General features: G+C 37.7%; 1 protein-coding gene across 5 annotated transcripts in view; it reads left to right on the top strand.

Moving 5' to 3' along the window:
* Epm2a (EPM2A glucan phosphatase, laforin) overlaps window positions 1-25,211 on the top strand; it is a 177,415-nt gene that overhangs the window by 46,262 nt on the left and 105,942 nt on the right. Inside the window, exon 1 of one of the 5 annotated variants that reach the window (XM_063233449.1) lies at window positions 17,405-17,731. The exons of 1 other annotated variant lie outside the window; for it this stretch is intronic. In XM_063233449.1, coding sequence (XP_063089519.1) covers window positions 17,455-17,731 — 277 coding nt within the window. In that variant the 5' untranslated portion in view covers window positions 17,405-17,454. Of the gene's footprint in view, window positions 1-17,404; window positions 17,732-17,775; window positions 18,080-25,211 lie in introns of those variants that run through there. 3 more of the 5 variants (XM_063233445.1, XM_063233446.1, XM_063233447.1) reach the window with 3 other exon arrangements.

The following is a 25,211-nucleotide window of genomic DNA, read 5'->3' as shown; positions in this document are numbered from 1 at the left end:
GTGTGAAAGAGAACTGTTTTCTGAAGTCAGTAGTTACAAGGGAAATTAGTAATTTTCTTATTTCAACTTCTTTCTAATACTTTTTTCTGAAACCAGCTAATATTTTTTAAAAATCTCCTTTGAATACTAAATTAAAATTGAGAGTTGTATCTTCTTAAATTGAAGATCAGTTATGCAGTCATCATTTCCTGTGAGGACACATTGAACCTAGCTAATAGTACTTCTTGTCACTGAGAGACCTATGTTTTGCCCTTCTTATTTAATAATATCATTAAGTGCTGCTACTTATGCATAATATATTCATAATGAAATCCCTGAAGCTGGTATTACAAACTGGGGTGTGTCTTTGAAGAACCACCATCTTTAATATTTAATGCGAGTAATTCCTCCATAAGCATTCTGTATTTGCTTTGAGAACACACACATAAAGTGTGATATGAGTAAGTAAGTTGGGTTGTTTGGCTTTTATATCTGTGATGTCAATCAAAGCAATCTTTTTAGCATTTTTTGTCATTCTTAAAACTTACCTGTTTTGCACAATAAATTACACTGTCACTGTAGATTCAAAAAACTGAATGAGAATAATAGAAATAATTAGATACTGGAGACAGTTCTCACAAAGAAGTGACTAACGAAATTGGATTTATTTGTTGAAGAAAAGAGAACTCATAGGGAGAATGATATTCTTCAAGAAGCAAATATGGAAGACAATACTCTAAGACTTATTAAAAGCCTCTCCCTTCTTTTCTACCCACGGCTGTGCTGTGGGTACCAGACCTCACATACTTAGATAGACTGTGGAGAGAGGAGAGATTAGCAAGACAATGTAATGCTACACTGCACTCATTGTGAAGTTATTGTTTCTTATTTGAATATTCTTTGAGAAACAGAATATAACCATAATTTGATTTAGCAATTCAACTGCAAGAGAAACTATACCCAAGTTCCTCTATACTACAGAGAAACTCGTGTCTAGGGTTTGCAGAAACTCAACACAAGCATTCCTATCTCCTGTAACAGTTCCAGCATGATGCAGTCAGCTGGGGCACACATGTCCACAGGTATTGTTGTTGATACTACAGGCCGCATCCCTCCTGACCCATTCTTGTTCTGAACCCAACCACAGTTGGCAGTTTTCCAAATTACCAAAGAATGGCTGAGGCAGTATTATCAAATGCGGTATGTTTTCTCCCAAATCTAAAGAGATCTACTAATATCAGTGCACCTTTTCTTAGTTCTAAGAACTGAAAATTGGGACAACTTATCTGTTACTTCCAAAGGCATCTTCAGGCAGATACCAGAACACTCAATCGCTAAACAAAGCGCCCTGAATCTTTGAAGAAACTGTATCCAACCATCTGCTGTGCTCAGAGGTCAGGAGAGGTACCACGGTCCTGCGAAGAAAGAGATGTTCTTGGCCATCATCTGTCACAATCAGTGTGCTTTTGGCAAGGGCCAGATTAGTGAATTAAACTGATTTATGATGGGAATCATTTCCCTGCATCCTTTAACCCTTTGAGGGAAACACAGATGGACACTATTCTATCTAGGATAAGGGATTATTTCTAATTTATTGTCTTGCATGGAATGACAGCTATTTTAAGGATGTCTACAATTTTCTACTAACTTTTGTATAATTTGGATTTTTGCCACAAGTACAAAAAGCCAGTTTAAGCTAAATCTGTTTTGCTGGCTGCTAGGTAGATCCATTTTCATTGAACAGGCAAGGATCAGGGAAATAACCCTGGACAACTCTACAGGTTCATTATACGTTCTGAGACGTCAACACTGGTGCTCTATTTGCAAATTGGCCACTTACTGCCTTTTTGTAACTATTTGGCTGTGATATTTTGGGTTCTTGATAATTCAAGTCTGATCATGTGTATAAGAACTCTTAAGAAATGTGAATATTATCCTTTCCACAGTGTAAAGTTACTTTTGTGTGTTTCTTTGGTGGAAAGATTGGGAAATAACTACATAAGTACATGCCATGGGATTGAAAAGTCCCTCCTTGAGGGACCAGACTTTCTTTCAACTGATATCATGTCCACTTTCTTTCTGATGGCAGTGGACTGCCACTGGCATTTGCTCTCCCAGAATCTTAATTTTTGCATTGAAACACAGGGAGCTCAGCTGCACAGCTGCCTCTTCTACCTCTAGGTCTTATTTCAAAGAAGAGCTGCCACCAAGATACTGGTTCCTCCATCAGCAGTACAAGTCTTACTGCTTTAGGGAAACAAGTGTCCTCTGGACCCTTCCAAGGAGCAAAGTCAGCTGGCAGCTTCTCAAGTGCTGTATTCTGATAACATTCTAGCTGGTTCACCCCTTTACCTACTTTTCTCTTTAACTTGACACTTTACAAAGGCAGTTTCAATTTCTTGCCCTCTCATGCTGGGCCATCTTTTGTTCTTTTTTTCTTTTTTCCAAATTTCAAGGAGCCATTCCAATAGTGTAGTCATACTGGCTTTAGGAGTCCTTGCCAGGCTATTGCATCCAGTGTGCGGTAGTCAATTTGTAATACCATCGCAATGGAATCAGCATGGTGCTGAGTGTGGATGGCCCACCTGAATATTATTGCCAACATAAAAGGAGAACTAGAGAAGAAGAGTGTGGTGCTGTTGGTTCTCTGTACAAATGGCTGGTGTGTGGAGCTGCTGGTTCTTTTGGAGCTGTTGATTCTCCTGGAGGAGCTTATCATGTTGGCTTCCCTCATACGTACTCACTTATCTGAGGAGCTTGGACCTTGTCACTGAGAATGCCTGTGGTTCACTTTGGTTCTTACTTTGAGCATCGCTTCCTGGCACCGGAGGGGAAGATGTGTGCTATTCAGTCTCCAGAAGAAACTTGTCACACTGCTTTCCTGATAGGAACTCAGCTGTTCTCATCATTGAGGAACTCAGAACCTCATTGTCACTGAGGATGTTTGTGGTACTTTTGGGGGAGCTCTGGTTCTTACTTTGAGCATCACTTCCTGGCTCTAGTGTAGTACCCTCAACCTTCCAGCACAGATCTTTCAAACTGGTGGCATAGACTTTCTAGCTACCACTGCTGACCATTGGGCCTTCCCAATACAGAGCCATGAAACAGACTCGCATGGGTCATTGTCGTGGGCTCTAGGCCTAAGCAGGACTTGTGGGGGGCATTGTCATGGGCTCTAGGCCCTCAGCTGGATTCCTTGGGACTTAGTGTGTAGATAGATTTCCTGCACTTCTTGTATTTAACTCTTGGGTGATTATTACAAAATAATACTGTAAATTATGTATCCAATATTGTCATGTTCTATTTGCAAGCTCTGATTCACGAAGTCACAGGAGAGTGTCCTCAAATTAATAATCTTACCTTCATCCATCTTACATTATGTTTATTTTCAGGCACATCCTCTCATTTCTGTCTTATACGCATAAGCTGCATCCTATAGTACATTTGGTAAGTAGTTTCTTCCCTCTTATGGGTGAATAGTTCACCTCCAGGCGGGCAGTACTAAGGCATAATCCTGGTAACTATATTAAGCTATGAGAAAAACCAGGACAGATTTTAAAAGATAAAGATATGTTGCTTTCCCCTGTATGGAATTACTTGGGTAAGTGATCATGTATCCCTTTGGTAGAAAAAGAAAAAAAATCACTACTTAATAGTCACTGCTGTGGCTTTGCAAAACTATCCGGAAGGGGACCTGGTGTACCCTTCAATGGTTGAGCACTAGTTCTGAGAATTGGCTCAGGTTTGGAAATTGAGTAAGGAAAGGATATGTTGTTTTAGTGACTGGGAGCTTCCTACAAATCATGCATGTCAAGTAATATCCTACTTGAATGGCAGCCTATCTGTCTTGTCTTTAATACTACCAAGGGTATTAGAACAGACCGTTAACACTACAGCTATCAGAACAGGTCCCTTGGCAGCCATTCTGTCTTTGCTATTCCTATATCAATCTTCTTCCAGTGAGGTCTCTGCATGATTTCTAAGTAATGAGAGGCTACTGTTCTCTTGCCTGGGAGAGGAGAAGATTTATGCAGCCCACGAGCTTCTGGGTAAACTAGAAGGTCAGGATTGTCAAGCACAGTACCTGGGTGTTCTTGTCCCAGGTCTCTAATACTCTTTCTTGTTCATCAGGACTTTGTGTTTAACATAAGAAAGATGCTGGGACTATATATTTGACATTCTTGGGAATTTGCATTCTTTTACAATTAAATGTTGTGCCTGAATTTTAGTCTGCCCTTTGGCCCTAAACAAGGAGGGTCTCTTTCATAAGTGCTTAGAATAATCTAACTTTTCACATCCTGTGTAGTGGCTAGTGAACTGAAATGTGTTCCTCAAAAGATAAATTCAAATTCTCATTCCTGGTGTGCATGAATGTGACCTTATTTGGAATTAGAATTTTTGCAGATGTAACTGAATCAAGATGGGTCATACTGGATTAAAGTGGACTCTACATTAGTGACTGATACTTTTATAAGAGAAAGGAGGGGCTGGAGGTTTAGCTCAGCGGCATAAGCGCCTGCCTTGCAAGCAGGCAGTCGTGAGTTCAATCCCTGGTACCGATAAAAAGGAAAAAGACAAAAAGGAGGATTTGGAGTCATAGCAACATAAGCACACAGAGGTAAAGGCCATGTATGTGATAGTGGGGACAGACACCGGAATGACCCTAACTGCAAGAAACAATAAGGCTTGCTTTTTACTTTCTTTTCCTGGCCCAGGATCCAATCTGTGATATGAATTTCATTTATTGTCATGGCATTTTTGTTTCCAGAAGAGTCCCTTAGTTTTGGTTTGTATTTTCATGGTGTTTAATTTTTTAATGGTACAGATTAATTAATTATAGAATATTTCTACATCTGGTTTGTCTGATGTCTTTATGAAAATATTAGATTATGCATTTTTATGAAAATATTAGCTTATCTATTTTGTGTAGAAATACTATTTAAAGTTATGTTTACTTTATATTTCATGACCCTGTACCCTCTTTCCAGCCATGGGTAGTTATTTAGTGAGTATCTAGTCGTCTGTTAAGCAATGTGGACTCAAAGTGATTTCCATCCAGGGTGATCTCACTGGATTAGGACAAGTGAGCCAATCAGATACTCATTCTGCCTGAATCCCATGGAGTGGCACTCAGGAGAAAGCTCAGCATAGGAAGGGCAGCACCAGGCAATGGAGAGAACAGCTGAGTCACACTCGCTGGCAGAATACCAGAATGGAGAGTCAAGACTGCCAGCTTCTTCGCAGACAATTATTAGCATTGTTGAGACACTATCACCGCTTTCATAGCTAATAAAACTGCTGTTGTGTTTTAAACACATTTTCACTCTTTTTAAGGCCTGTTTGTAGATCTGTTTCTACTTTATGTGAAACTTTTATTAACTGAGCTAACACAATCGTATCTCTCTTTCCTTTATATTGCAAATCAAAAGGATTTAGTAACAGACTATGAATTGAAGGGTCTTCTGAAATAGCTATGTGAATAACAGAGGAAAATAGAATGCTTAAAAAGATGTACTACTTTATTTTGTTGAGATGTAATTCATATAACACAAAACAGAATTCTAAAGTGTGCAATTCATGTTTATCATATATGCATTACATGATCTAATAATCACCACAATCTAATTCTGAGCATTTCATCACTCCAGAAAGAAACCCCATACATATTCATGATCAGTCTCTATTCCCTCCTTCACCCATCTTCTGGCAACCTCTAACCAACTTCCTGTCTTGAGAGATTTGACTATTATGGAAATTTCATATAAATGGAATCATACATTATGTAGCCTTTTGTGTTTGATTTTTTTTTTTTTTTGCTTAACATAATCTTTCAAGGTCCATTCATGTTGTGGCACCTAATATATTTCATTTCTTTGAATGGCTGAACAATAATTCATTCTTTTATAATATATTATACCATATTTTGCTTATCCATTTATGACTGACAGACATTTGGGTTATTTCCATTTTGAGCTACTATAAATAATGCTGCTATGAAATTCAGTTGCATTTTGTACAAGTTTTCACGGACACATTTGTTTTTAATTGTCTTTGGTATACACCATGGCATGGAATTCTTGGGTCATATGTTAATTTTTATTTAACTTTTTGAGAAAGTTCCAAACTATTTCCATAGCAGTGGCATCATTTAGATTCTTAACAGCAATGAATGAATTTGCCAATTTATCTACATCCTTGCCAATATTTTTTGTGGTCTTTAAAAATTTATCATTATTATAGCCAACCTAGTGAGTATAAGAAGGCATCTTGAGATTTTAATATGAACTTCTTTAATGATTAATTATGTTGGGCATCTTTTTGTATATTAAATGATCCTTTTTGTATTCTTTTGGAGAAATGCCCATTCAAATCCTTTACCCATATTAATTTTATTATTGAATTATGAGTATCATTATATATTCTGGATAACAGACTCTTATTGAGCACATAATTAACAAATGTTTTCCCCTATTCTACAGGCTTTCTTCGTGATAATGTCCCTTTTCTTTTTTGGTGAAATTCAATTTATCTGTTTTTTTATTCTTTTACTTGGGCTTTTTGTGTCATACCTAAGGTATTATAGCTTAACATTAGATCATGCACATTTACAGCTGTTTTTATCCTAGGAATTTCACAATTGTAGCTTTTACATTTAGGTCTTTGACTTATTTTGAGTTAATTTTTAGACATGGTAAGAGGTGGAGTCCAACTTCATTTTTTGCATGTGGAAATCCAGTTATTCTAGCTTCCTTTTTTGAAGGTGTTGAAGCATTATTTCCCCACAGAATGATCTTGGCACCTCTGTTAAAAATCAAATAAACACACATGTATGGATTTATTTTTATAGTCTCAACTTTATTCTATTAGTTCATCTTTATCTTTATACCAGTACTATGCTGTCTCCATTACTGTAGCTTTGTATTAACTTTCGAGATTAGGATATGTGTGTCTTGAAACTTTGTTTTTTATCAAGATTATTTTGGTTATTCTGAGCTTTCCAGATTTTCACATGGGTTTTAGGATCAGGTTGTCTATATCTTCAGGATAGGCACTTGGAGGCTTGACATGGATTATGTTACACCTAACAACAATGCAGGGATTTATTTTCTTCTTAAGAATGTTAAATCCTCCAATCCTTGAATATAAGATATATATTCCTATTATTTAGTTCTCTTCAATGTTTTTTCTATCTTTCATAGTAAAAGTCTTACTCTTGTTTGATTAAATTATTAGCGTATAGATTTTCAACCAATTTTGTATCTAGTAAATTTCCTGAATTCATTTTAACCTTTGTTTGTGCATGTAAAGATGTTTCTGTAAAGAAACTTTGGTTTTCAAAATTGTGTTTCATCATAATTAAACACATTGAAACCAGTCTGGCTTTTCCCAAATGAACAAGAAAATAACATCTTTTCTTTCTATTGTTTTGGATAAGAACTAGATGAATTCCCATCACCTCACCTCCCATTCTGTCTGGTAGCTCACAAGATTCTTGGAGGTAAAATAGCAGAGAAGCACAATTAAGATGCCTACCTTTATTTTTGTGCATATTTCAGAAAAACACTTATAAAAACATTAGAATTCTGTGTTCCCTCAAAAGTGAGACCTAGCCAGGGTTTTAAAACAATCAAGTCTAGGAAAAGTCAGATAAGTGAATTTGTATTTTGAAAGTTTATCTAAGTCCATTCCCAGATCAAATCAAATGGCTAAATTATTCAAAATAACAGAAACAATACAAAGAGATAGTAAGTAAAGGTGGAAATATGAACCTGGAGAAGAAACAGAGCACTAGGAAAACGTCATTTTACCTTGGGACTGCAGAAGCACCCCACCAAAGTCCACCTGGTTCTCCCCAGCAGCCTCCCTGTTCATACTCCAGCCTGCTCACACCAGCCTTGGAGCCCTGCACGTCAGGACGTAGGGATCACAGGCAGCTCTCCTTAGATTGGGATCACATGGAGTGATGACTTTTCTGAGTCTGGGCTTGTTATTGTCTTGGGCTATTTTCCCACTATAAAATAAAACAAAATGTAAAAAACTTCATTGTGAATATTCAGCTCAGCAGTTTCTGGAAGAATGTAGGAAGCTGTTCTAAAATGATAGAACATTGTGCTTCTGTTTGCAACCCAAGGGCTACTGCAAGCTCAACCTTTATATCAAACCTTCTCTTTTCAAATACAAGTTTTAGGGCATAATGTCTGTGAATTCCTGGTTTAAAGTGCAATGAAAAACCTTCAATTCAAAGTAAGATGTAGCAAGTAAGTTTAATACTTCATCTTTAAATTATTACGTGTGTTCAACTCTCCATTCAACCACCTCAATTGATCCCTCTGTTTATCTACAGTAAGTCCAAAGATGGTTAATAATATTGTGCTCACTATGTTTAATCTTCCTTTGGCTGTCTGTACACATTAGCAGGTCCTTCCCTCACTCCCTTCTGGAGAAAGGTTGGTAATTTCCATCTCAGTTCTTGGTGAATCTGAAACTGCCTCCCATGATAGTTTTCTGGTGGCAATGATTGTATTATGACTCACACACATTTGCTCAAAAGCATTTGCTGCTTTTTGCTGAAAGAGCTTTATGCTTTCTCAGATCACTCAATGCTGGTTTGGCCTTGTGACAGACTTTGGCCAGTGAATGAGTGGAGCTACCATACATCCCTTCAAAACGAATCTTCCAGAGCCATTTTTATCTTAGTTGAGTGTCAGGAAAACCCACAAGACTCCAGACAGAAGTTTGTTCCTGTGTAGGTCCTGTAGTGAATATAATGTAGGGTAGAAACACAACCAAGCCAAGATGAATGTGTGATTTGAGCTGAGGTATAAAAACTCCTGCGTTTGTAAACTGTGGCTATTTTGGAGATATTAGTTACCAAAACGTAGCCAAATCCTGACTGATACATCTAGCATTTCAGTGTTTTTCAAAGGGCTACTTACTTGAGGGAAAGGGAATGAAGTATAAGAGAACACAGCAGAGAATGTTTTACTGTCTGGGAAGTTGGAGGAAATACTCCTCTCAAGTGAAGGATATGTAAAAAAAAAAAAAAAGTTGGGTTTTGAAGAGGTCTCTTGTCTGTCCTGGCTTGTGGAGGCTGCTTGTTTGTGAAGAGGAAGGTAAGAAGGGAATCAAAGAGGGATGGGGAAGGGGAAGAGAGAGGAAGACACACACACACACACACACACACACACACACACACACACACACACACACGGACAGAGAGACAGAGACAGAGACAAAAAGACAGAGAGAGTCAGAGAACCAAACGGGAACTGAGGAGAAGGGAAGGGAAGGGAAGGGAAGGGAAGGGAAGGGAAGGGAAGGGAAGGGAAGGGAAGGGAAGGGAAGGGAAGGGAGGAGAGCGGAGGGAGGGGAAGAGGAGATCAAGAGCTCATGTCTCTTAGTCTTCTATACGTCTTCTAGGACACCAGCTCTTACTTCCATAAACAGATACAATGAGGGTTATGCTTTTAACAGATGGATTTTCATGAGACACTTCAGTTTATAAACATAATCGAGGCTTAAGCAAAATAGAAAATTTAGTAGTTCTTTTCTAACAGGTTTACTAATCATTTACTGTTAGAAAAGAACTACTGAATTTTCCATTTTGCTTAAGCCTCTGTCTATTACATTTCTCAAATTTAGCTTGGTATAAGTGTGCATTTTATCTGTATAGTTTCCTAATTGCAGAATTTTTCTCTTTCAGATATTTTCTGCTTCATGTGGTTTGGCAGATCTTAGAAATTGTTTTCGTAAAACTTTAGCTGGAACTGACCAAGGCTGTTCTGGAAATCATCTTTCAGAGCTCTCTGGAGAACTGGCAGTGAGTGAATCCAAGGCTGAGCTTGACTCGTCAGCTCTCCTGCCCTTTTTTCTGCACGCTGCAAGCTTCCCTCCGAGGTTGCTAAACCACGCTGTCAAGGCTTTTGTTGTTTTTTTTGTAGAATTTGAAGCATATGTGAATGGACATATTATATGATTTTTAAGAGCTCAACCCCCACAGCCACTCGATCTCAAAGCGGGCTACTTAAAAGGTAGAGTCACAAATAATGAGCCCGTAGATGATGGATAATACTTTAGTGAAAAGTGCAGAAGGTTCTCTGCCTAATTTTGGATCCACGTAACTTGGAAAGAAAGTAGCACAGCAAATTTTCCTACTCTCAACATTTATAACGGTATTCCAGCACAATACTACATCTTTACCCCAAAGTAGAGTGGGATGTAAATATTTATGTAGAAGAGCCACTGCATTGAAAGAATACTGGAAGTTACTCTGAAAATATCTATGATTACACTGTTTACAAAACTATCACTGGTATTTATCCTCTTGAAGGAAATTACTCTTCTGAGTCACGGAATGTGCATGTTCTGGTAGGTGATTTGTAAGCACTTGAGATGACTGCATATCCAGGCCTTTAATAAGAGTTCAAGGGGAAAATCAGAGAATAAAGGAAGCATCTTTCCCTGATACCATTTCATGTTTCAGGAACCTCAATTTTTAGATGAAAACAAATTCATAATAAACTTGTATAAAACCTCAGTTTCCTCATATTTCAGACATAGAGGCTGGAATACAGAAATCCAGCTCTTTAAAATAAGCAATTCCATATAAAATAGTTTTTTGTTCTAATTTTCTAGCCCGTGTTATGTGGTACAACCAACTACATTTGATTGACTAAATATTAAAGGCATTGATCTGTTGAAGTAAGTTGTGTCTCATTTTTTTCTATGAAAGAATTTCTAAATTAAATCATAGAAGCAACTGCTACTCTACCTGGCACATGCAAACAATTAAATTGCAGAATATTTTTTCAGGTGTATTTCTTGACCCTGTTGTGACTAAGACAGAGCTGAACATTTACTGAAAATTAAAGAATCTGGAAAATCAATTCTTTTCTCAGAATAAGAATAAACCTCATTTTCTAAAAGGAAATTACTGCATTGTAAAGGTATTTACCTATAAGGCACAATCCCATGCACTTACTTTAATAATTCAAACAATTTGATAACTTACAAAAATTATTAAATATGTATAAGCCTTGCCATCATTGATAGTGTTTGCCTGGTACACTTGTGGGTGCATGTACTTACCCACTCACTCTGAAGGTAATAAGCAAACAGTTTATAAAATTTACAGTGGAATAGCATAACAGAACTCAAGTCTGCATATTAAATTGAGGTATACGAAATGGCTCGTCTCATGATTTTAATGTTATATTTCTTTTAACATTAAGCTTACAGGACATTGTTTTTTTACTTGTTTCCATTTTTATTTCTACCATGTTTGCTTTTTTATCCATTATCTTTATTACTAATTGTGAAGTGTGAAACATAGAAGCTAAACTGCATAATTAGTGCAAAATGTAATTATTTCACTATATATTTGCCATATAATTATTTTAGTATAATAGTTTCTGGGATATTTAATCTCCTGCTACTCTAAAATTATGTGCTTTGAGATTTGCTGTCTCTCTGCTTTTGTTGAAATAGGTTACAATTTGGAAAATGTTTTCTGCCTCCTGTATCTCTTTCTTGCTTCCCTGCCCTCCCGGGTTCATGTTATCGGCCCTTGAAGATACGATATCAAACTCACCCTGTCCTGGTCCTTGATGCTTTCATTCACTAGCGACCTTTACAATATCTGTCACACTAGGCAGTGATGCCCTATGACTAGTACTTTAGAATGCTGGATTTAGAAAGATTAACTCTTATCTCCAGCAACTACACTAAACTCCTGAGGGCAAAGATCGTATCTTCTGTTTATGTGTTACAGATAACCTAAAGCCAGTACCATGTTCTTCAAGAGCCATTTGTAAATCGATTGTTTTACAGGAAGAAATTTATGAGCTATTACTGATATACCATAAGAGTCATCTGCTCAAAATGTGCAACTCAGTAACTTCAGTATATTAACAGTTTGGCAGCCTTCATTACGATCATTTAAAACATTATCATCATCTTCTCAAAGACCTCCCATTCTTTAGCTGTTATTCTTCTCTCCAATCTTGTTCTTCCCCCACGCTCAGTCTGAGGCAGGGATTAATTTACATTTTGTGTCTACAGATTTTCCTGTTCTGGGCATTTGCTATGACTGGAGTTAAATAGTATGTGGTCTTTTGTGTCTGGAATATTTCACTTAGCATAATGATTTCAAAGTGAAACTAAGTTATAGCAGGTATCAATACATTGTTCTTTTTATAACAAAATAATAGTAATCATATGGTTATACCACATTTTGTTGGTCTGATCATTAATTGATAAACATTTAGGTTGGTTCCAACTTTGGGCCACTGTGAACAGTATTGCTGTAAATATTCATGAATAAGTTTTTGTGTAGACGTGTTTTCATTTCTTGGAGAGGAGTGAGCGGATGAGTAACATGGTAACTCTGTTTAACCTTTTGAGCCACTGTCAAATTGTTTTCCAAAGTGACTGCGCTGTTTTACATTCTTTCTAACCGTAAATGCAGAGTCTGCTAGCTCCATATCCTTACTTTCCTTTTAAATGTTAGTTTAAAAAAACTAACATTTGGTCTTTAAAAAAAGACCAAAACAAAGCTCTGGAGGTGGAAAGGCAAAGAGCAACTTGGTCTCCATGTTAAGGAGACAATTTGAATAGCAGGAGTTGGCATGTCAGAAATTCAAGTTCCAAAGTTGGAACCAACCTAAATGTTTATCAGTTAATGATCAGACCTAGTACCTTCACCCACTCAAACTCTAGCCCTCTTTACCTGGGAAGTGATGGTCCTTTCTTGCCAAATCTAGCTTCTCAAATGAAGGGAAAAAATTTGTTCATTTGTGTAAAATTTTCCACATTTAACTTAGACATGTAACTTAAAAAAATTTATGCTTGACTGAATACTTGTGGTTTTGAAAATCATGGACTTGATATTAAAGCCACTGAATAAGGTTACTTTTTTCCACACAGAGTGGCAGTTGTTACAGTTGTTATACTGCCCTCATCCAGTGACTCTCTCCTGTCTTTAGCTGCTAGGTGGGTAACTTAGGACAGTCACCTATGTTTGCAGGGGAAAACATTGCTGCTTCCCTTAAATGATTGTTAAGCTGTCAGTTATTTTGTAATTCTCAAAGCAGTGCCTCCCCAAATAAAGAAAGCAAAAGCCTTTTATTGGGAAAATGTATACATATTTATTTAGGGAACAATCCTCATGTGTAGAAACAAGGATATTCCTCAACATGCACAGTTTGAGGTCGCACTTGGCATGTTCAGAAAAATATAGGATAGGATCACTTGTGGGTGGAAAGTTTAATATTATAACGAGCAGCTTATTCTGTATCACCCAAAAAGAGAAAGACAGTGAGTGACTGTGTAACTTCAGCTGCTTCCTCGTAAAGTTCCCTGAAAGTTCTTATCTGAAACAAAACAATTTATAAGAAAAAAATTGTTTAAAAAATATGAGAATGCACACAAGAAATTTCAACAAAGAAATAGAAGAACTAAGAAGGAAATGCATGGAAACTTAAAAACTGAACATGTGATACAACCATAACAAATTATTGGATGGGTTTAACAGATTTGGCAAAAAAGGAAAAGCAAATTTGAAGACAGCACAAAGAACCAAAGCAGAGCTGCAAAAAGACCTAAATACAAGCCTCAAAGAAAGGTGAGACAATTTGAAGTGTATAACACACAAGCAGTTGAGGTTTGTTATCGTTTTGATCTAAAACCATAGGGGAGGTGACTGACCATGGGCTTTTCACAGGCGGATTCATGAGGTCAGCTGTGAACCCAGCAGGCTGGTCTGAACCGAGGCGGGTCACTGGGCTGGAACTGCCAGGGTGTGTTCTCTGCTGAGCTCTCTTCTCTGCTTTCATGCTGCCTAGGATTGCGTAGGTTTCCCCCACTATGCCTTCCTCCGTGTGTGTCTATTTAGGCACCAACACACTTTGCACTGAAGCCACTGGAAACTGTGAACCCGATAAACCTCCCCTTCTCTGAATTGTAGGTGTGTCTGGTCTTGTGACCCAGTGAAGAAAATGAGATTACTACAGACTGGACTTGGGATCAGAGGGGATGCTCAGTTATCTTTTGAAAGGACGTGAGGTCCATCATAATTTCACGCATGGGGTACTTTCAGAAGTTAGTATTTTTCTAGTAGAAGAAAAAGCAGGCAGGCAGTGATGTGCTGGGGAGGCGGTGCTGTAATTTTCTGTGATGTGATGGGTGGGAAGTGGGATTACTGGAATCTACTGCAGCTTGGAGAGTTTATATGCCCAGAGAGGCACATGAATATTTTAAATAGTTGAGACATGTCTGGAATATTTTACACAAAGCCTTCGCATGACCTATAGTCTTCTACTGTTCCACATTCCCAAAGAGGTTCCTAGTACCCTCACCCACAATTTTCTAACCCAGAAAAAAGTTAACATGCAAAAGTTTTTAGTGTGTATTTAAATTTTTCTGGATGTATTTTTAGGCCACGAAATTGAACTAGTTGAAGATGATGCAGTTAAACTTCCAAATATGTTCTGTCACATAATAAACTAAGACTTCTAATGGCCCTCTGAACTTCTTGGATGAAATGCAGTTCACATCAGAGAGCATGCATCTACATACACAGTATTATAAGGAAAGATTTATAACTCACTGAGTAGTGAAAGATTGCTTCACATAACGTAAATCACCAGAGAACCAAATAATAGCTTTCCCAGAGGGGACTTTGAAAGAATTTGCATTTGAATTGGATCCTGAAACCCTGCTTGAATTTATCATCCATTCTTCTAGAAATATTGTAGCTATATGTAAAATGGCATTATAGAAATGAAATTCAATGACAACTGATAAGTTTGGTCTTCTAAAGAGTATTATCAGATTTATGTCACTTTACGGAGCTTTCTTTTGCTCTGAATTCAGTTTGTTCCATAAAGTCAGGAATTTAATCTCCAATGGATTTCATAAATCATCTTTTAATAAATATCAAGATCCTTTGAAATGTAAAAAGAAATCTCACTTAGAAAATCCAACAAGGAAAATGATCTGGGAATAATTCATCTTTACTGTTCTCATCTTTGCTTCTATATTTCTGTTGTCAAGGAAATAAATGTATAAATGCATTAAATGAAAATTTCCTTGGGCCTGTAATCAAAACCTTTCTAAATGCCAAAGTATTTATGTCTTTGTAGATTCATTGATCAGTTTAGATTGCCACTTGTGATTTGTCTCTTTCATTGTTCCTTAAAAATGATGAAGTTAGTTATAGGACACAATTATAGGCAGTTCATTGTTTATTAAGAGCTGAGAGTAACATACAAAAATGCTGGGTTTAAATGCTTTCCATGAAAGTTTTTCCTATCCAAAACATGCGTTTCTCTATGATGTTTTAATTATAAACTGAATGGATGCCTTTGAGCACCTGACGTGGCCCATTTCTTGCTGTGGACTCTACACTGATCCCTTCTATGACCAGTGTCCACACATCAGAAAATGGGGAAACCACCGTAGTTACCTCATAGATTTGATAAGAGAATGAACTGAGATTAATCTGAGTGTGAAAACCATGTGCTAAAATAATCAGGGTTCTCTGGCTATTAGTCTGGTTAATATAACTAATTGATTGACGGTTGACATATGAAGTGAGGCTTTGAAATGTCATTTGATCCATATGGGGGAACAATATGATCGATATTGTTATCCTTTCCAGTTGCATTTTGCTTGGGTTCCTAGTGTAACCAAAAGATTTGTACTCTATTTAAATTCACACCCTAATACTTTGCTCTTGTATATTCTGTTTAGTGGCTTAAAATGGTACTTCTTCCAGTGGTTCAAATTATTCAACCTCTTGTCACCAGAGAGGAAGATAAGAAACAACGTTGATCGAGTAACTGTTTGTTATCATTTCATCTGTCACTGGACAGGGCTCCTCGCGGGGACAATGCTACAAGGCAATACTATACACTGCAGACTGCAACGCCAGAACACAAGAAAGTCCTAAATCCTGGGGGAAAAAGGATTCCTTGAGGTCTAAATTCAATTATAAATAAATTCCGTCATAAATAAATTATAAATAAATAGCCCTCTCTGCATAGCCAAATGATTCTTAGTTTACCAGAATTACTCTAAGTATGTATTTTGTAAGAGCCAATTAAATAAACCTCGCATAACACTATGACATACTGTCTGTTTTGCTACTGAATGAATCGCGTTTGGCGGGCCTGTCTTCACATTTTCCTTGTGTTTATCCTCATGCTTAGCAACGAATCGAATTTCGAGTGGGGAATTTCAATACGCATGTAACCGTACGAATTGCCCTAGAGATAGTACTTGTAATTTCCATTTTTTGTACTACTTTTCATCTTATAATTCTCTGCCTGTATAAAATTGTTTCCCCATCACTATTCACAAAGTTCCAGATAGTGACAAATGTGTCTTTGTGTGACTTTTAATTCAATTAAGTGTATCACGTTAAATATTGGTGAATATACAATGTAAGAACACACGGTTTCTTTTATAATAGAAAGTCCAAGTATAAACAAAATAGCAAAATAGAAGTTAGATAACAAAGTAGAGACTTTGTTAGAAGAAAGAATTAAGATGAGCTCTTTACAAGCACTAATTCCCCCGAAGCTAAATGTCATCATTGCGTACTGCAAGCATCTCCTAAGGAAAAAAAAATAAAATAAAATAATACTGTATAGATAGGAAATAATTTGAATTATTAAAGGATAAAAAATATGAAGACAGTGCTACAAAAAGACAAAAAAATAAATGCAAACAGGACCTTTGTTTATAGGAGGGACAAACTGCAGTGTCTACATCCCCCTAACCCCCATGTATTTTTCTTTTGGCTAAATGCCTATAAATTTTTGTTTCTTGGCTCCTCCCACCAAATATTTTAAAATTAAAAAAAATTTACTAGCAGCAAACTTTAAACAAGTTTTATTTTCATACCATTAAAAGAAATCATTTAAGTCATACATTTCTAATCTCAGAACTAGTTTTGATACCCAAAAGGGCTTGGAAACATGTACTCCAAATGTATTTTACAAGCACTAAAAATACATTTTTCTTAAAAAAAAAAAAAAAAGTGATCATCTGTTTTTCCAAACTGTAGTTGGCAGCTGAAAAGTAAATATGTCCTTTGGCTCATCTCTGGCCCCGAGGGCTTCCTCGGGGTCTAGGGTGACCGTCCTCTATTTCTACAGGCATTTTGCAAAGACCTGGAGGCCCAAAGACACCCCAGGGCTCGGTGGAGCGCAGCGCCAGGCCTAGGACCGGCCAAGCACCGCTCGCTGCGTTGTCCGGGTCCTTCCCTCCTCCGCGGCCTCAGCAGGCCGCTTCCGCGCGTGGGAGACTGCGCGGCCCGGCGCCCTGCCCCTTCCCCGCTCGCCGTCCCGGGAGCCGGCTCCGGGCTCCGACCCCGCCCGCGCCGGCCCGCGTGGTGCCGCCCGCCCGAGCGCAGCCCGCCGCTCCCCCCGCGCCCCAGTCGCCGGCCCCAGCCGCGCCGCCCGCCCGCGCGCCATGCGCGTCCGCTTCGGGGTGGTGGTGTCGCCCGGCGGCGGCGGCGGCCGGCCCGAGCTGCTGGTCGGGGGGTCGCCGCCCGAGCTGGGGAGCTGGGACCCGCGCGCCGCCGTGCGCCTGAAGCCGGCGGGGCCCGGCGCGGGCGGCCGCGCGCTGACGGAGCCGGGCCTGTGGCTCGGGGAGGTGGAGCTGGCGCCCCACGCGGAGCCGGGCCGCCTGGACACCTTCTACTACAAGTTCCTGCAGCTCCAGCCCGGAGGGGAGCCCTGCTGGGAAGGTACCCCGCCCGCCGCCCGCCGCCGGGCCGGCCGGCCTCCCGCTCCCCGCCTCGCCCGCGCGCCTCCCGCCCTGCGCTCCCCGCGCTGCGCTTGCTAGTCCGCTAGGGGCCTGCGGGGCACCAGGGCCTGCTCCTAACCACAGGCATTTCCCTTAGGCTGGCAGTGAGCTAATGGAGTGGTGCCCTTTCTGGACTAGAAAAGATCCTAGCTAAATGACAGTTGAGTTATTGATTTTTTAAAGTATAAAACCAGTACATAATCACTGTACAAAAAAAAAAAAAAACCTTCGTTTGGAAATGCAAACAGTACAATATTCTCTCCATTCAATACTTGAAGCACATTGAAAGGTAGATATAGAGGTTTTATAATGACAAAAGTGACATAATAAGTGATATGTGGTAATAAGTGTGTTTATATTTTTAAACAAAATGGCATATAGTTTTTAAAATTGTTTGTTGCTATGATTTAGGTACACATGATGAGATATATATATATATATATATATTTTTTTTTTTTTTTTTTTTTTTTTGGTACCGGCTATTGAACTCTGGCTTGCCAGGCAGGCGCTGTGCTGTGCTGCTGTATCCCCAGCCCCTGCATGGTATATCTTGATTCCTCTTTTTTTCCCCATTCCCTGCCCTTCCCTTCAACCTCTCTTCTGCTCCTTATTTACAAAGCTTCGCTTCCATTTTGTCCTCCTTTTCTCTTCCTCCCTAGTTCTTTCCTTTTGAACATTCTGATTCTTACTTACACTTCCAGTTTGTCACACCCGAGAGCTAATATGATATTTACACATTTGTCCAATTTATTTCACTTTAAGAGGATTATCTCATGTTGCGTCTGTTTATCTAGACCTGTCTGAAATTTTTTCTACTTTATAGCTGAGCAGTACTCCATTGTATAAGGAAATCCCATATTTTTAATCCATTTTTCAGTTAATGGGCATTGAGGTTGTTTCCAAGATTTAGCTATTACAAACTGTACTGCAGTAAACATGGGTGTGCATCTATTGCTGTGGTATGATGCTTCTAACTCCTCCAGGAAAATACCAAGAAGAGGACTAGCTGGGTCAAATGGAACCTCTAGTTTTCGTTTTTTGAGGACTCTCCATACTGATTTTCACAGTGGTTGCACCAGTCAACACTCCCACCAAGGGTGGAGAAAGGTTACTTTTTCCCCACCATCAGCATTCCTTATTGGTGATTTCTTGATGACTGCATTCTTTCTGGAGTGAGATGGAATGTCGGCATTGTTTTAATTTGCATCTATTCAGTGACCAGTGACATTGAACATTTTTTTCATATATTTATTTGCATTTTCTGCTTCTTCATCTGAGAAGTATCTGTTCATTTCAGATGCCCATTTTTGAATTGGGTCTTTAAATTTTGGGATTTGATTTTTCTTTTTTTTAGTTCTTTATATATTCTAGATATTAGTTCTTTGTCTGAGGAGCAGTTGGAAAAAAACTTTCCCATTCTGCGTGTTGTCTTTTCACTCTGTTGGTGATTTCTTTTGGTGTGCAAAAGCTTTTTAATAAGATGAGATCCCAGTTGTTGATTCTTTGTAGTACTTTCTGTGCAATCAGGGTTTTGTTCATGAAGTCTTTGCCTACACCTGTCTTCAAGAGATCTATCTTCTAGAAGATTTGGTGTTTATTTTAATATTCAGATCTTATAAAGAACATATAATTTTGAACCTGACTTTTTCTCCCTTAACAATTTGTTTTGCTACCTTCTAGAGTCCCTAAATATGGATGAACTTGACTGTTTTTGAAATTTTTTTTATTTTTAAGAGAATAAAACCAAACAAAATAAAACAATAAAACCAGTCAAAACAAAACAATGAATGTGATACAGAGCTTCAAAACAACATAATAGAAAATCAACAATGGCTACCATAGTGCCTCCTGTTATCTTCAAAATAGCCCATACCATCAGACCTAATAAAATCAAATAGAACAGAATAAAACCAATTAAAATAAAACAGTGAAAGTGATACAGGACTTCAAAACAAGATAATAGAAAATCAATAATTGCCACCATAATGCCTCTTGTTTGTTATCTTCAAAATAGCATCCCATACTGTTAGCCCTAATAAAATTAAGTAAATCAGAATAGAATAAAACCAATCAAAACAAAACAATGAAAATAATACAGGACTTCAAAACAAGGTAATAGAAAATTAACCATGACTACCACCTTCTCTTTGTAGACATTTTCTCTCCTTTCACAGTATCTATTGTACATTTTGAATTCCACTAACTCCTTCAATTTTTTATACTAGGAAGACTATACAATGTTCATTTATGTGAGTCTAAACCATTTCACACAAGAGCAGGATCACCAGTTGCATCCATTTACCTGCAAGAGCCTCATGATTATCCTTCTTTACAGCTGAGTACCTTTCCGTTGTATAAAAATGCCGTATCTTTCTTACGCATTCTGCAGTTGATAAGGAAGCTACGCCTGCTTATTTTTGGTTCCCTGTCACATGAAGCATTGTTTTTTCTCCTTTGACTTTCAGTCTATGAATTTCCTTTCTAGTTAATGTGTTTCTTGTATATAGCATATTGATGGATCTTGTTTTTGATCCACTCTGTCTATTTCTTTTCATTGGTGAATAGAGGCATTAATGGTTACAGCTAACACGCACTGGTTCATCTCTGCCATAGTTTTTTCTTGCTGTTGACTGCCTACTTTTCCGCACCATTCAGTTGTCTGGCCCACTTGGTGATTCCACTCTGCTCTGTTCCTGGGACTCTGGTCATTTTTATCTTTCTAGAATATCCAATTCCTTTAGTTCCTCTTTGTCATGAAGTATCTTGTTTCTCCATTAATTTTGAAAGATAGTTTTGCAGGTACATCAATCTGGATTGGAAGTTGTTCTGTTTCAGGACTTGAGATACTTTACTCAAGCTCTTCTTGAGTTGGTGGTTTGTGTTGAGAAGTCTGTTGTGATTCTGATGGATTTCCCTTTATAGATGATCTGTTTCTTTACTCTAACAGGCTTTAATAGTTTGTTCTTGTGCTGAATTCCCGGGATTTTGATTATTATATGTCTGGGTGTAGATTTATTTTGGTTATGTCTAGTTGGAGTTCTATATGCCTCACATATTTGTATGTCAGTTCCTTTTCCCATGCATGGGAAGTTTTCTGCTGTTACTTCTATAAATAGTTTCTTTATTTTATTTGTGTTGGCTCCTGCTCTTTTACTGACACCTATCACTCTAAATTATTTTTCTTAATGTTGTCTTGCAGCCATTGAATTATTAGTTCCTGGTTCCTTGTCATATTTTTTTTTGATCCTTGTTATTTTTAAGGCATCTTTCCTTTCATGATCACTAGCTGCCATCTTATCTTCAAGGTCTGAAAATCTATCTTCAGTTTCTTTCAAGCAGCTTTCAATGGAGTTTTTAATTTCCTGATATCTTTTTTAGTGTGTTTCGTGCATTCCAGTTCTTCTCTGTATTCATTTGGGTTTCCCTCATTGTCCTGTGCTCTTCTTTTTCTTTTTTGTTTTTTAAACCTATGTCTTCTTTAGATGCATTCAGCAACCCTTTTATTATGTTTGTGATTTCTTCTTTTACCTGAGATATTATTTCTGTATGACTTATTTTACAGCCTCATGAACTAGTTTGTTTACCTCAGTTGCTATCATCCCAGAAATTTCAGACATGCAACTTCCACTTTCTTCCACGTCTGTGTCTCCTGAACTTCTTCTTTGGGCTGGAGGCCAGAGATCACCTTTTGCTTCTTTGTCTTGACATTTTCCTGGTTCCTCCAGTCGAGTGGGTTGTGGGGTCCCAGGTGCTTCACAGGTTGGCTACTTGTCCTTACTGTAGGGAGATGGGCTAGGCACCTGGGTTTCTCCTATGCAGGTTCCCCAGGAGGCTGTGGGTGTGGAGCAGCTCCTCCAAGGCTTAGCTGACTGCTTCACCTGATGGTGGATTGCATGCCTGTGGGGCCTGGGCTGCCTGTGCTGGTTACCCACGAATGTACTTTGCTTTTTAAGTGGCAAAAAAGTGTTCTGCATCTACTGATTGATTTCAGTTTTCAGATCTCCTGTGTTACAGTGGCTTAATTGGCAGTCCTTGTACAAAGGCATCTTTGAGTCTTTAGGAATGTTTCTGTGGGGTAGAACTGAGAAGTTAATTACATCAAAATGAACGCACCACTCCTTTACACTACACATTGAATGAAGGACTTTCACAGCAGCTAACACCTCTATGTTGATTTTTTGAATTATGAGACAGAGTTTAACTTAATTTTCTAGGCTGGGTTTAAACTTCCATCCTCCTGCCTCAACCTCTCAGAGTGCTAAGGTCACATTTTATTTAGACCCATTCATACCCTGAAAAGGTGGTTCCCGTATCTACCTCTGCCAACAATGTGTAAATTGGGACAGCCCTTTCTTCAAATGAAATGTGCAGGCTGCACGATTAGAGTGTGTATACGTGACTCAATAGTTGTCTAGCAACAGTGACATCAATGTCTCTAGAAGTTTTTATGAAAAGATAAAGTGACCTTTTAGACTCCAATGAATTAGAAACAAAGAATTTACAAAGAGAGTATGATGGGATATGTTGAACCAAGTGGTTGTGTTAAACCCTTAGCCCTTTTTTTACCTTACTTTGAGACGGGTTCTCTAAGTTGTCCAGGCTGGTCTTGAACTTGCCATGCTCTTGCTTCAACTTCCTGCCGAGCTCAAAGTACAGGCATGTACCACTGGCCCAGTCTTTCTTCCTCTTTTTCGCATCCCCTGGGTTTGATGGTCTGATAGCATCCATTGTTTGCCTACATTGTGCCAGAATGGAGAGATGCTGTCTTCAGTTTACCCTTCTCCTACAGCTATCACTACTGTTAGAGAATTATTTTTCACAATAAAATATCTGATCATTTTAACAAAAATGTAAGTGGTGCTTTCCTCACTTCTTCTCCTTTTCTACTGGTAGCCTTTCCAACATTCCTTCCAAAGCTCTGAATCATTTGCTAATATTGGTGTCTCAGTGTACTCTAACTTTTCTGATTTTCTTTTTTCTGCTAATTACAACATAAATTATATATAATATGTAAAGTAAAATTAGATAAGGTCTGTTAACACCTGCTAGATATGCATAAAATTCACCATCACACTTGCTGTGAAATATGTGGGATTAGTTTTTAGCCTGAAATGTTCTTCTACAATTTAATTTAAAATTTCTTGTTAATACTTTAACAGAAGAGTCACACTAACCCTCAACAGTTCCTACTTAATTGCATTATTTGATGAATGTAGATTACTTCTTGAAAACAGCTTTCCCTTGAAGAATTGGAATTCCTGTTCTAATTTTCACTAATGTGTAATTTCCTGAGCATTACTGTAATGTGAGAATTTTTTAAAAATTAGACTCCTTTTAGAAACTTGTTTTAAAAAGACTTTTTACTTTTTTTTTATTAGTGACCATTGGTTATAAGTATTTATGGGTTTCATTTTGGCAGATTTGTTCATGTCCATAGCATCTTCTAGTCACTCCTTACCACTGTCTCCTCATCTCTCCCTTAAATGTTTTTTGGGTTTCCATGTGTGATATATTTTAATTATACTCATCCCCCCATTATCCATTCTCAAGTCTCCCTTCCTAACTCTAATTTCCTTCTTATCTGGTAATAGTCTACCTTTTGCTTTTTGTTATCTTTTTTTATATTCTACATATTAGATCATGTGATAATTGTCTTTCTGAGTCTAAATTATTTTATTGAACATGTTGAGCTCTAGATCCATTCATTTTTTCTGCTAATGACAAATTTTGTTCTTTTTAATGGCATAATAATTCTCTCTCTATATATATACACACACACACACACACACACACACACACATATCACATTTTCTTTATCTATTTGTCTGTTGTGGGCTGCATATCCTGGCTATTGTATATTATGCTGCAATAAACATGGGTATGAAGGTCTTTTACTATGGTATGAGGACTTTAAGTGCTTTAGATATAAACCAAAAAATGGTATATCTGGATCAAATTGTAGCTGTATTTTTAGGATCTTGAGGATCTGTCTATTGAGTTCCATTTCTACAAGCAGGTGGAACAGTTCCTGACCTCTAGGCTCCCCATCCTCACCAGCTTTTATTGTCTTTTGTTTTCTTGATGATAGCCAGTCTGACTGGGGTGAGAGGGAATCTCAGTGTAGTTTTGGTTTGCATTTCCCTGATGGTTAAATATGCTGAGCATTTTTTTCACATACTTATTGGCCATTTATCTTTCCTTTTGAGAAATGTCTTTTCACTTTTAAGAAGTGTCTTTCATTTCTTTTGCTCATTTATTGATTGGGCTATTTATTTAGTCCTTTATATATTCTAGATCTAGTCTTCTGACAGAAGTGTAGTTAGCAAAGATTTCCTCCCATTACATAGGCTCTTTGTTCTCTTAGTTGCTTTCCTTGCAGAATTTTGTTTTTTAATTTGACGTAGTCCCATTATTTCTTTTTTTTTATTTAAAGAAAGATTAAACAAAACAGAAAATAGGTAGAAATAGTACATACATTCAGAGAAAAAAAAAGAGTAAGAAATCACTAGTTGATGTTGTCATTTTACAAATAGTTGTTCAAGGTACAAAAGTGGAACATGTAAAGTGGGAATTCAAACAGAGAGACTGCAAAAAGTTCTAATCAACTGTCCACCAAAAACTTAGTAACATGGTTGTCAATCCTATACATTTAAACATACATGCAGTTATCCATATCTTCATTTATGTTTAGATTAAACAAACTAAAGCAGGTTAAAATCATTCTGAACAAAGAATAATAGTATTGCTGGATTTCACCTCATGACACTCCATGACCAGCACTGGGTACTGTAGTGTCTTCTTTTTAAAACTGAATTTAAAGAAAGACTAAAAATACAGAAAATGGGTAGTAATAATACATACTTTCAAAGAAAAATAAACAGTAAGAAACCACTAGTTGATGATTACAGATTGTCTTCTTACAAATAGTTATTCAAGATAATAAATTGGAACATATAAAGTGGGGATTCAAACAGTGAGACTGAAACCAGTTCTGTTCAACTATCCAACAAAAACTTAGAAATATGGTTATCGATCCTCTATAGTTAAACATATATGCAATTACCCATATCTTCAATTATGTTGACTTTCAATAAACCCAAGCAGACTAATATCACTCTGAACAAAGAATAACACTGTTGCTGGGTTTCACATTATGACACTCCAGGATCAGCACTGGGTGTTTTAGTGTCTCCTTTTCTTCAAAGTATCTGTTCATTTCATCACTTGTCATAAGATCAGTTCTCATAGACTGTTCATAGATTCTATACATGCATCGGTCTTAACATGTATTTTTTTTTTTTTTTAATTTTGAAAGTAGCAATTGTGCAACAGCGTAAGACAGAACAAAGCCAGTCGAGACAATGCTGTGAAACTGGTACAGGATTTCACAGTAGGATACTGGGATAGTAGTACTAAGTACC

Source organism: Cavia porcellus, unplaced genomic scaffold, assembly GCF_034190915.1.
Source record: "Cavia porcellus strain 051 isolate PalLab524CR breed Dunkin Hartley unplaced genomic scaffold, mCavPor4.1 scaffold_22, whole genome shotgun sequence".
NCBI classification, from domain to species: domain Eukaryota; kingdom Metazoa; phylum Chordata; class Mammalia; order Rodentia; family Caviidae; genus Cavia; species Cavia porcellus.
Note: the sequence above shows the minus strand (reverse complement) of the source record. Positions and strands in the feature narration are given on the sequence as shown.